General features: G+C 41.1%; 1 protein-coding gene across 4 annotated transcripts; it reads right to left on the bottom strand.

Moving 5' to 3' along the window:
- Positions 1-492: 492 nt before the first annotated feature.
- Positions 493-12897, bottom strand: LOC135522032 (phospholemman-like). Of its 4 annotated transcripts, none has more exons than XM_064947923.1 (9): positions 12739-12897; positions 11462-11548; positions 5888-5939; positions 5456-5494; positions 5222-5248; positions 4943-5017; positions 4784-4820; positions 4569-4612; positions 493-1407 (listed from the first exon to the last, which is right to left on the bottom strand). In XM_064947923.1, the coding sequence occupies exons 3-9, from the start codon at positions 5919-5921 to the stop codon at positions 1388-1390; spliced, it is 276 nt and encodes a 91-aa protein (XP_064803995.1). In that variant the 5' UTR covers positions 5922-5939; positions 11462-11548; positions 12739-12897; the 3' UTR covers positions 493-1387. The 4 variants fall into 4 exon arrangements, with proteins under 4 accessions (XP_064803995.1, XP_064803997.1, XP_064803994.1 ...); XM_064947925.1 differs by having other exon boundaries at positions 5456-5491; positions 12739-12896; XM_064947922.1 differs by lacking the exon at positions 11462-11548 and having other exon boundaries at positions 12739-12896.
- Between the last annotated feature and the right edge of the window lie 670 nt (positions 12898-13567).

Below are 13567 nucleotides of genomic sequence, written 5' to 3'. Positions count from 1 at the left end.
TCTCAAGGCTTAAAAATGGTTATTTAACCGGTCTCCTCCCCTGATTGAGGTGGATTTAACAAGTCACATCAATAAGGGATCATAGCCTTCACCTGGTCAGTCTATTTCATGGAAAGAGCCGGTATTCCTAATGTTTTGTACAGTCAGTGTAATTTTGAATGTATGTTTGAGAAGGCAACTACATTTTAAAAATGATTTTACTGTTTTGCAAAGGCCACAGATTTTAGTGTCTTGTGAACACTGTTTTGAAAAATATTTTTCAAAAAAATGCTTGTATGCATTTGAGAAACACTGTACCAAGTCTTTTTGCAGTGTCTCATGTAATCCAGTAGATGGCGATGTAGAAGTATATTTGAACCACTCAGGACATGGGCCTTACATCAAATAGAGAAAAGTATTTGCAGTATTTACATTTGAGGAGCCTATCAGACTTATTTTATTTAGAGATTCAGTATCTATTAGTATAATGTAATGTAACATTGGACACAGTCATAAAAGGTAACTCTTTTAATTTGAATTACAAACATAGACACCATCTACTCATTTGCCAAGAAACATCTATCTCAATGTAGACCGTGACTCACTAAAAGCCAATTGGGGAGAAAAACCTCTTCAGTGACAGTAATTGTTTGTGTGGTATCTAACAAACTAAAATAACATTCATGTTGTTTTGGTGGCAAACACTCTCAATCAAAACTATATCATCAGCTTATTGAAATAATTTTAATATTCTGTACTATTAAAAAAACATTGCATTTATCAGACAACAGATGCTACTACATAGACCAGTGCACTTTTCTACATTCAACTAAAAAGTTAATATAGGAATAATCAAGATAAAGGTATGTGAATAGTTATTGACATAATAGTTTATGGCTACCGGTACCTATTTTACAGTAATGTATGTGCATGTAAGATTATTAGGAGACAGTATGGCAAATCAAAACACACACAAATACTCAAATCTACTGCATATTTTCCACATGCAGGTGGAGCTACTAGAGGTGAAAAACATTGCAATGAAATAATGAGTGAGTCGACACAGCATCTTTTGGTTATCTGTTTAAATACAAAGAACATGGGGAAAAATCGTGTCCTGCTTTGTCTGTCTGTGTGTGCTTGCTGGTGGTGAGTTACAGTGTGAATATTGGGCGGAGCAGAAACAGGAATAATGGGTGGAAGGGAGAACAGCAACACAGGTAAAAGCAGCACACCTCTGATCTCCAATGGCACAGTACCACCTCCCTCTTGGGAAGACAGCACCACTCTCTAAAAAACAACCTCCATTGGACAAAAAACAAGCCAACTCCACCCATCAATTTCCATCTCTTGATTGATGCAGAACCAGGAAGTCGATTTGACCTGCTGCCAGGTGGGAGTTTGGTTCCTAGCACTCACTGGCCCGAGCTGTGGAGAGAAAGAAAGATGACTTGATACCTGGAATCATTAAAAGGCATTCATTACCAAGCCATGTGAGATAACACAGACATACAGCTCTCCTTTGGGCAGCCATAATGATCATGTCCTCCATGTCCCCAGATCACAGGCAACACAGTGACAGCCATGGCTATAGTTCTGGACTGGACAAGAGTTTTATGAGAGATTAAGAGTTGTTTCATGATAAGCACAATTAATATTAGCAGCACAGATGTGCAGTTCTGTTCAGCAGTGGGAAGGATGTGCCTCACCCAGCCTACATCAGCTGGTGAGCTACAGGGGAGCAAGCGATGAGTGTGGGCAGATAGGCAGACAAGCTCCGCTCCAGCTCCCCCTATACAAGTTTTTCAATGAGTTGTAATATTTGTAGCTACTTTTTAAGTAAATACCTGCAGTCAACTTGTGCAATACATTAGGAGATGAAGCAGATTGCATTCTTCATTTCACGTGTTATATTATTTTACATTATGAAGCTTACTTAGTTCCCCAGCACAGTTGAGCCAGTCACATGTTTGTTTGTAAATAGCACAAGGGAGAAAGCAGGAGCAGTTGAGTCCAGCTGTTTATTTGGTTTAACTTGCTAGTAAGCCAAATAACTGGCTAAATTAACCAGGAGACGGGGCATCATATAGTGCTAGCTTTCTACTGTGTTTGAGAAGTCAAAGCGCTTTGGATGAGTTATCTATACAGCTGTCACTGCTATCTTGATTTCCTAGCATGTGTTCTCCTCTCTGTTCTCGGCAGCCTCAGTCTGCTCCTCTGCCCTTTTCTCCGAGCAGAGCAGGCAGACAGGCTGTTGCCCTAACGACTCCACACAGACACAGCGTGTACACATGCTGCTCTAGAGAAAGCGTCAAAACTGAAATCATTTGCACAATTTCTCGTTGACATTTGCTTGTAAATGTCCAAACTCAACAAAAAGGACATTCAGCAGCTACTACCTATATATGTATAACTTCATGAACTGGATTGCCTGTCTTTGCTTTTAGTTTATTTTTGCTTGCACTCATTAGCATATCTAGCATATCAGCCTCCATGGAAATTACTATTACTTGTGTATTTATTGTTGTTGTTGCGTTTTAATGGCCCCTTGTTGACTAAGCCGGTAATACTGTAAATCCCAGGATGAAAGAAGGACAGATTGACGATATGAAAATCTGGATAGCACTCAACACTACAGGCGATTCTCTTGCTTCTCCGTAGCTAGCCAGTCACCACCACTTCTAGTTAGCTACCATTTGCCTGGTAAGAAACACAAGCTGCTTTGCAAAATTAAAAACAATCGCAGCATTGAATTTAATAGTAAAACAACAGTCTAGCTATGTTTTTCTCTCCCTTGAGTATAGAAAAGTAGGCTGTCTTTGAATTTGTAGTCTCGCTCAGCCCTCCCACTTTCCCCACTTGTAAGGGGTGCGTATCTGGTGGCAGGGAGAGCAGACCTTGATAATAGCAGGAGCAGTTTAATAGTAAAACCAACGGCATAAGAAATACAAAGTATGGGCACAATAACCCAACCCGCACCAGTCAAACAAAATGTGCACAAGCACTTACAATTAACAATACCACACAAAGACATGGGGGAAACAGAGGGTTAAATACACAACACATAATAAGTGAAATGAGAACCAGGTGTGTGGGAAAACGAGACAAAACAAATGGAAAATTAAAAATGGATCGGCGATGGCTAGAAGACCGTCGGCGTCGACCGCTGAACACCGCCCGAACAAGGAGAGCCATCGACTTCGGTAGAAGTCACGACACCACTGCATTTCATAGCCAGGCTCTGTGAAGCCAAATCTCCCTTTTCTCCTCAGAGAAACGGCTTGATTCTAGCCCTTATCATTCAAAAGATATGACCCATAATCACGGCGCTACGGTTTTTTCTTTCTATCCTGCATTGATGGACAATCTGGGGCGCATTCAGCAGGATGCAACATTTTGGAATGTTCAGATAGCATATTTCTATATAGAACAAACATGCCTCTGACATGTTGAATAAGGAATAATGTTGGCTCTATTCATGGAATTTCTATCTGCAACATTCAAGAACGTTTTGCAACTGAACGTGGCACTGGTACATTACAATTCGCCTACAGTATATGCAGACATTTGGTGACACAGAAAGAAAACAATTTATTGACTAAAATCCTCTTGCCACTACACTATATTTGACTGAGTAAATTACTTAATTTTGAGTTAATGTGGACCCAGTGACTCACTTGAGCACTTGGACTAGGACTCGAGCACTGGGACTACGACTTCAGCCATAGGGACTCGTGTCTCGACCATTGGTGACTCAGAATTGGACTCGGAAGCGAGCACAGGGGACTCGATTCGGACTCAAGGTTTAGTGACTCGACTACATCACTGAGCGAAACAGTCATTAGCTCCCATTTAAAGTCATTAGCCCCCATTCTACTTTTGGACACCAATGTGGCTGAGGCATCTGTGGAACACTGATAACAATGATGTGGCTGAGTGATGAAGGTGCAACCAATACTATTTTTTCAAAACCATGCAGCACTCTCTCTCTCTTTGTATGTGTCTGTCAATACGGAACATTTCAAGAACTTTGAAAGCTTCTTCAAGTGCAGTCGCAAAAACCATCAAGAGCTATGATGAAACTGGCTCTCATGAAGACCGCCACAGGAAAGGAAGACCCAGAAGTTCATTAGAATTACCAGACTCAGAAATTCCAACCCAAATAAATGCTTCACAGAGTTCAAGTAACATCAAATGTTCAGAGTAGACTGCGTGAATCAGGCATTCATGGTTGAATTGCTGCAAAGAAACCACTACTAAATGACATCAATAAGAAAAATACACTTGCTTGGGCCAAGAAACATGAGCAATGTACATTAGACCGGTGGAAATCTGTCCTTTGGTCTGATGAGTCCAAATATGAGATTTTTGGTTCCAGCCACATGTCTTTGTGAGACGCTGAATAGGTTAACGGATTTCTAATCCTTTTTCTTGAAGAGGATATTTTGTAATGATCACTCAAACATGCCAGTCAGTTATATATGTTCATTATATTCCTAGCCAAGACTGATGCATCCAGATGGCTAGGAATCATCCCTTGTAAAGTGTGGGCCAATCAGAGAGGAGATTGAGAGGTCAGGGGAACAGACCTTGGTCGTTGAGTGGCTGGGCGGCGTTGCTTCCTGACCTCCTCCTGCAGAGAGAAAACCAGCGTGTCAACTCACACTACATTTCATTATACATTACGACACCTAGCTACATAACACACACACCCATACACCTACCTGAAATGTACAGTTTCACACAAAGAGTGTGCCCTGATCTGGACTGATCTGAGCATGCACTGATATGATAGATCATTTACCTTTTGTCCTGGTTGAACTTGCATCTGCAGTGTCCGCCTGTTATAAGAAGGGTCACAAGGTCATCTGTGTCCTATGGTAATGTGAGCATGTGTAAATACATGCTCTGACTGTGTCACTGTGTGTGAGTATGTGTATGTGTTTATGTGATGGAGTCTTACTGAAGAGGATGGTGATGCCAATCAGACACAGAACTGCTGCCAGGATCAACCCCCCAACACGTAGCCTGTGATAATCTGAACACACAGAGACAGAGAGACAGAGACACAGAGAGACAGAGACACAGAGACACAGAGACACAGAGACACAGAGACACAGAGACACAGAGAGAGAGAGAGGAATGGGAGAGAGATTGAAAGGAAAAAAGCATTAATCATACACAGTAAGCCAGGAATGTTGAGAGTTGTTGAGTGTTCTAAAAGATGTATCTCTCTGCTCACCAAAGGTAAATGGATCCTCCTCCTCCACTGTAGGGACAAAAATATGACAACGGTCAGTTTATACAGCATCTAGACACCTTCAAAAATAATACAAAGAACTGGAATGCACCCAACCTAAAAATGGGCAAATAGTGAATGGCCTACTTTAATTTGTGAATCAATGATTTATCTGGAGACCATATTAATGCATGTCAAAAGATTTAGAGTAATAAAACTGTATTGTCAGTTCCATACTTTCTTTCTGCTCCTCTGCGAACACAAGGGACGTAACTGCTAACAGAAGAGACACAATGGTAAGCACACAGCATAATGCATTGACAACATGGCATCCCAACAATGTCCCAAACAAGTCAGCTTTCCGTCCCTGTGACAAGTGCACTTGTAATTTTAGTGGTCTCGCAACGGCTTTGACCTTGAATTGCACTGGAAACGGTTGGTATACTATTCATATCCATAACCATATGTATTTCATAACATTACATAAACATATTCTCTCTCTCACTCAAAACATACAGTAGTATCTACTGTTCTGAATACTGAGCCAGAGTTGTGAGTGAAGACTGGGCAAAACAAGATGAACAGAGATGGTAGCTTTGGGGAAAACCTAAGCAGGAAGTGGTGATATTAATAGGTGTGTATGATTGGTCTTTAAGACCTTCCACTCACATGTCAATAAAATCAAAGCAGAGATATTTGCCATCTTCAAACTCTCTTTCACCTGGAGAAGACAGAACATAAACAATTGAGGGAAACAAAGTAATGGCATTATAATATGATCATATTATAATATTAGGCTGACTTTATATGATAAAGTAGCTGAGCATTATGACTGCAGTGCACCCTAGCAAATTGGCACTCATCCTCCCTGCCCTTTTCACACCCACATAAGCAAGAGCTCTGCTGCTCAAAATGAAGAAAAAAAGTGTATCCACTTGATTGTCTGATCAAGCATCCACTTGTTAGAATTAAATTACCCTTGTCCCACTACCTATTTGACTTGATTATACCTTTTCAAAAGCTAATGGCAGCTCATACAGTGTCCAAAACTGGCTCACACCAGTTACAATATCAACAGAAACCTGACAACATTTAGCTTTCCCCTGGAGTCCCATATTTGATTTAGATTTGTACAAAATGGCTTCTAAGCAGCGTAACCCATGTGATCTTGAATGTTGCCCAGAGTGCTTTGCTTCATCTCATGCCAAACCTTCAAACCTAATTATGTTTCAGCTGTTCCTTGTTGTCACGATCGTCGTATTGAGTAGACCAAAGCGCAGCGTGGTGTGAATGCATGATTTAATGAAAAGACGGAAAAAACCACAAAGTACACTAGCTTGCTAACAAGCAACATAACATAGACAATAACCCACGAACCAAAATACAAAACAGGCTACCTAAATATGGTTCCCAATCAGAGACAACGACAAACACCTGCCACTGATTGAGAACCATATCAGGCCAAAACACATAGAAACAGACTAACTAGACATGCAACATAGAATGCCCACTCATATCACACCCTGACCAAACAAAACATAGAAACAAACAACGCAAATAATGGTCAGAGTGTGACACTTGTTCAATATATATTTTGGGTTATAATGTCTTTATAATCATATAACTGTCAAATTATATACAGAAGTAGAAAATCCACAAGGGAAAGAATGCTGGATCATTGAGCATGGCTCCAGCGCCAAAACGTAAAGTAACTAGATCCCAGTGATTTTCCATCACACCTTATGAATAAAAGACAAAGAGAGGAAATCACCTCACCCATCAGCAACCACACACTTACAACAACCTACAAACAGGTTTCTAAAGTATCCATGAGGGAAAGAGAGACAATGGGAACCACATAACAAACATGCTGGGGCTTGAGCAGAGTTCCAGGGGTTTGGCCTTCTTTGATCATACTCTGCCTAACATGATGGTTCTGGAAGGGCTGGCTCCTGATTTGGACAGGAATGGAGTCTCGAGGAGATTTGGTAGCTAAATCCCTTATGTCACAACTGTCTCACGCTCCCCTTTGGTTTCTGCTCATGGTAAGGCTACATTTAGTTTCCATCATGTGTTGTACGCCACCAGCCACATACTGGACAAGCACCAGATACAATCTTCAAGGATTCAGACTCCCTTCATTCTTCTCACTATATCCTATCCAGGTTCCAGGGTTTAAGAGGGTACACTACACTACTAGACCATGTGTGTTGTGGTTTTTCACTATGATCAAAAAGGGGTTTAAAAGTGTAATAGGCTTACACTTTGCCATTGCATAGTGAGTAGTAAATGTTACAATACGTGAGTACCATAAATTACTTTGTTTTTGGTCACTTGGTATTTTCCTGCCATGGTAGTATAATGAAAAAACTACAACTACTATTTTCTCATTGTACTACCATGATAAAGTTTTGTAAAGGCAGCTCCTATAACAACACTACAGCTCCTAAAACAACACTACATATCGTACAACAACACTACAGCTACTATAACAACACTACAGCTCCTATAACAACACTACATATCCTACAACAACACTACAGCTCCTATAACAACACTACATATCCTACAACAACACTACAGCTCCTATAACAACACTACATATCCAACAACAACACTACAGCTCCTATAACAACACTACATATCCTACAACAACACTACAGCTCCTATAACAACACTACATATCCTACAACAACACTACAGCTCCCATAACAACACTACATATCCTACAACAACACTACAGCTCCTATAACAACACTACATATCCTACAACAACACTACAGCTCTGATAACACTACATATCCTACAACAACACTACATATCCTACAACAACACTAGAGCTTCTGTAACAACACTACAGCTCATATAACAACACTACAGCTTCTATAACAACACTACAGCTTCTGTAACAACACTACAGCTCCTATAACAACACTACAGCTCCTATAACAACACTATATATCCTACAACAACACTACAGCTCCTATAACAACACTACATATCCTACAACAACACTACAGCTTCTGTAACAACTCTACAGCCCCCATAACAACACTGCAGATCCTATAACAACACTACAGCTCCTACAACAACAATACAGCTTTTAAAATAACACACAGCTAAAACAAAGAGCCTCCCTCTATCTTATAGCAGTGTCATACTATTTGGCATTTGGCAGCAACCAGGGAAAAATCCCTCCCTGGTTTCTTTCCAAGTGCACCCTCCATCTCCCCAGCAATGTTGGTGAGGGAGAGGGAATGCAAGAAGCGGGAAGCCCTCCAAAATATCAGTCGTGGATGGTTTACGATTCAATACAGGGAGAAAGGTAGACTCTCCCGGGGTTCTTTCTTTCCACGTTTTCAAGTTGGGAATCATATTTAAGAGTAAATGTTAGCAAAGGGTGGAGGCGGCCGACCTTGTGAGATTTATGTAGCAAAGTTTAGGGCTCTTGGTTGTCTGTTCAAGACAATGCTAGGCAGCGCTGTGGATCGTGCTTAGCCATCCCCTCAGTTCCCCACCAGGCAGATTCACCCTGGAGACCAGGCCTGGTCATAATGGGATTAGTGTTCTAACATGGGTCACGCTGGCCTACCTGCCACTGAATGCCAGAAGCAAAGAAAGAATTGAATGTTGCGTGGTAACAGTACGACTCGGTTCATCCCTATCTCTTCGCCTTGCACTGCCCTCCTTTTATCCCACTTCACTCACTAACCTGCTCATTCACAATAGGGTCTTGTCTAAACTGACGATGAGTACACACCCACACCAGTCCCCCCCGCATTCACTCATTACACCTGTGCTTACTCCCTTATTCACACTCACTCCCTTTCTTTTTTCCTAATTTCCTGTCATTCCACCTGGCCATCTCAGTCAGTCACGACTCACCCACTACTCTACAGCGGGTCCAGACCACTCCATCTGCAGAGTCATTAAGAATCCCAAGAGATATATTCCAGAATGTCTGTCACATTGGTACAGTGCAGAACCCTGAATTCACAGTTATTTCTGAGGAAGAATAGATGCCTATAAGGTTGGATCTGAGGGCTTCATAGAGCCTGTGGTCATTTTTCTTCAAATCACCCACAGGGATAAAAGGAGCTAACAATGAAGCTAATCATAGAGTCCTGGCCCTGCCTGAAAAGGCCATTCATTTATAAGGTAAACTCATTACCATGTTGTAGTTCTCATTGTAATGGTGGATCACTGGAAGCTTTCAAATGAGATTCTCCCTATTGTAATGTGTGATTTTATAACAAATTATTCAAAAGGTCGTCCTAGGACTACGTTTATTAGGCATAAGAATAATCACATAAGGGGGAAATTACTTGTGTAAAGTTACTTGTAAAGGTACTTGTGAAATGGATTAACTCTGCCTACCAACATGAGGAGGATTGGAGACCAAGGACTGGAGATCAAGTTTCCCCCACTACAGAGGCAGAGAGACGTAATGCCAGTTGGGTCCACTGCCATATGACTTATCTAAGAGTTCCATGAGGCCTCGGAACAGGAAAGTTTGTCTTTTCAAATCACACAATAAGGGCTCCCGAGTGGTGCAGCGGTCTAAGGCACTGCATCTCAGTGCTAAAGGCGCCATTACAGACCCTGGTTCGATTCCAGGCTGTATCACAATTGGCCCAGCATCATCTGGGTTAGGGTTTGGCTGGGGTAGGCCGTCATTGTAAATAAGAATTTGGTCTTAACTGACTTACCTAGTTAAATAAATACAAAAATACCACTGAAAGATTGTCAGGTTGAGGAGCAAAGCTTCAATGACAGCTGAGCATGTCCTGTGTGTGGGTGAGTCTAGATCTGTTTGTCTGTGTGTGTACTTCTCCCACTATGACCCAGTCACCTCTCCATACTCATACAGGTTCACTCTTTGCTCCCCCATAGAGAGGATCTGGGATCTGGCCATGGACTGGCTCATAAAGGATGTGGTGCCTGGACACAGGAATCTAGCGTGCAGCTAATTTTGGAACAAAACATGCCGCTGAGAATAGGCAGCACCCTTTGAGGTATAATAGGAACACACACACACACTGGGAAACCATTCTAATGTGGTAAGGGACTGTGATAGAGCAATACAGTATTGCATGTATGTATTCATATTACATCTGGAATAAAGAATATGTGATATTTAACCTATTTCTTTCATGCTGTCAGAATTGAGATTAAAAATGTTATGTGTCCATTCTTCCAAGCTGTCTCACAACCAAAACCGAACCAGACAGAAACGAGTACCAGACATTTCTGTGAACGTTTTAAGTTAGCTGGGTAAACTGTAGTCGATATTTCCTCATACAGAGTGTTGTTTTTCTGTCAGTCAGCCATAGATGGCTATTGAAGCCACTACTTGTTGTTAGTGTTTGATGAAGAAAAGCAGGGCAATGTGTTCCTCTGGCTGCTCAATGGAGAAGGGGGACGTGGCATACTATAGCCATGACTCATCCCTCATACCCACAGCCACAAGGTCCACAATAGCAGCAACAGCAGCTCCACTGTTTAAAGAAGTCATGCGGCCTTCCCTTCAAGGGAAAGACCTTGGTGTTGCTTTGCTGTGCTTCTGAGGCAGTGAGGCCTTGAAATAAGCTATTCATATATCTGAAGTAAAGAGTGGTGGTGTTGCTATGGTGAATGTGTGATGAACCCTTAATTATCTGTATCTGAGTCAAATGAGCTTTAAACTGCAGAAAAATAGAACCATAGCTTACCTATCATCTCTTGTGATTTGTCATGTCTCACAGAATAAATAAGCGTCACACTCTGTGATCACACAGAATCTCTCATTTTTAATAAGGCAGTCTCTCCGGGGTCCTCACTTTTGAACGTTGCTCATCTGTATTTGAGGTCTAGACAAACATTATGTATGATTAGAGCCGGCAGTAGGCGACCCACTGAAGGCCGTAGAATGCGTTTCGCTTTTGAGTGTGAGATAACATTTATATGTCAGTTTTAAGTCCGTCTGTCAGTATCAATCACCTTAGCAACAGCACTGTGCTGGAGTAACCACAGTGAATAAAGATCAGTCCAGGATAACAGCTCTATCAGGCTTATTATCAGCTGGGCTGTTTGCACTGTACCAGAACCCCAGACCCCTGTTATCACAGATCCATAAGCATAGCTTACAGGAGACTTGGGACAGGCACTTTTTGTATCAGACTTGAAATAGAACAGCAATTTCATAATAACATGTTTGTCTACTGATCAATCATTCATACCATTTCAAAATGTCTATTAGCTTACCCATGTCACACTAGTGAGCAGAACATAACTGAGCCATGCTGTACTGTGTTGGCATGGTTACGCATCACCATAGTTGCAGGAGCCATGCTGAAAAGGACAATGTGAAAATAAAATATCCAAGCCAGCACGGTAGCCTATGGTTTGGGTTGGCACAATAGTGTGTGAAGGGTACTACCAAGCTGTTGAACAGAATTGGTCATTCAAATGTAATTCACCACACACAGGGGCATGTACACTGATGCTTTTTCCATTACAGAAGGACAGCACACCAACTAGCCTACCAGTCCCAAACGTATTATCTTGCGACATTAATTTGATAAAATACTGAATATTCTGATCCAGTAAAAAAAAAAAATCGCTAACGGGAGAGGACATGTAACATTAGTATCGCATCATTAAGCCTGACCACCCCTCCACCCATCAAAGCACAGCTGGACCACAGCTGGATGATGAGCACCACAGACATTAACAATCTGGCTCTAGAAACATGTATTGTATACAATAAAGGAAGGACCACATGTTCCGGTGTTTTCCATGAGCGTTATGCCAGATATAATACTGAATATCACGCGGATTTAATTGGGTCCTCCCTCTTTTAGAAGACTGCCTGGACACCCTTGCTAAACGGAACAGAAAGGAGAAGAAAAGTTACCGATGGTCAAAATGTTGCTTTAGGCCTATAGGTTATGGACGTTTTGTTTGAATATTACAAACAACATCCAGAACACTGTTATAGAACAGCCCGAGTAAATAACTGAATTCATAAAAGCAGGTTAACAAATACATCTGCGTGACGCAGAAACACTATAATACTTGCACATGGCTCTGGCTCATATGCGCTCGTTCTGTCTGTCTCGCATAGTATACTGTAGGCTACAACCTGAAACTACATTACATGCAGGTTCGATCTTTGTTCTATAAACATAATTAATGTCCTAATAAGGACTGTACCCTTTGGAGTATTTTAGTTAGGCTACTCAACTTTTTCCCAAATCTGAGCAACTCTTGCCAGGAAAGAAAAGGATATGCCTTATAAAGGAATTACATACATTTTAAGGTATTACTAGGGATAGGCTACTACTACTAGAACATATAGAGTGATAAGTTTGTCTTGGTCAAAGATGCGCTTAGCAACATTTTTGAAATGACATAAAACAATATTAGCCTATTCTTTTCTTGAATGAATATATTAAATAACGGTTAACATACTCGTACTTTTGATGAAACTACAGCTGAGCATTCACTCGAACTCTAATTGTTAGAAAATTCAAACTTACCTCCGACACGCGTTAAACCCAAATGGAGATGTGTGTAGGGGGGAAAATAGGAAATGTCGGGCATGGAGCGACACACAATAGACGAATGTACTCTTGAGTCAGACAGACGCCAACACCCTTTTTCACTGACGCTCAACAGGTTTGCTCAGCTTGAAAATAGGCTGAGTTTAAATTGAAGTTGCATGCGCTGGATAGGAGGAGGATTTTATTATTTGTTTGTCATTGGTTGCTTTCAATGACCTGTTGTTGCTATAACAAATATAGCAACAACATGTAAAAACGGTGATATGGAAGATACCAAATCGAACATTATCACATCAATATATTCAAAATAGTTGTGTACAATACCTGCTTTGGTTACATATTCTATCGCGAGAGCATGCACAGTGCACATCTCTGAACACAAACAGTTTAACATGTTGTTTACTTCTAACAATGGTATTCAATGGTATTTATTTGGCTTTTCATTAATAAGTATTTGCACAAACAATTGAAGGCTAATCGTTTTAGCTCAATACAACTCTGTTTGACCATAATGCCCAGGGCCTATAGCTAAATGAAATGTATTTCAGTTGTTCGATCATACATCTCACTACCACCGTAAAACACCTGAAAATAAACTCATATATTTGAGCCAATAAAGAAGCAAAACAGTAAATAGATGCATTGTGGTCCACCCTCCATCCTCTCTCACATCCATTCAGGTGTCATTACATTGTCATGGCCAGAACCCTGCCCCATTCCCACCCCCGAATATTCATCATTAGAACACAACAGCAACCAGTTAGTCAGATTCCATCCTTTAGAGATGCTTAGAGTTCACTTGTGT

The sequence above is a fragment of the Oncorhynchus masou genome, chromosome 30 (assembly GCF_036934945.1).
Source record: "Oncorhynchus masou masou isolate Uvic2021 chromosome 30, UVic_Omas_1.1, whole genome shotgun sequence".
Lineage (NCBI taxonomy): Eukaryota > Metazoa > Chordata > Actinopteri > Salmoniformes > Salmonidae > Oncorhynchus > Oncorhynchus masou.
The sequence above is the reverse complement of the archived record's forward strand: the minus strand, read 5'-3'. Positions and strand labels throughout refer to the sequence as shown.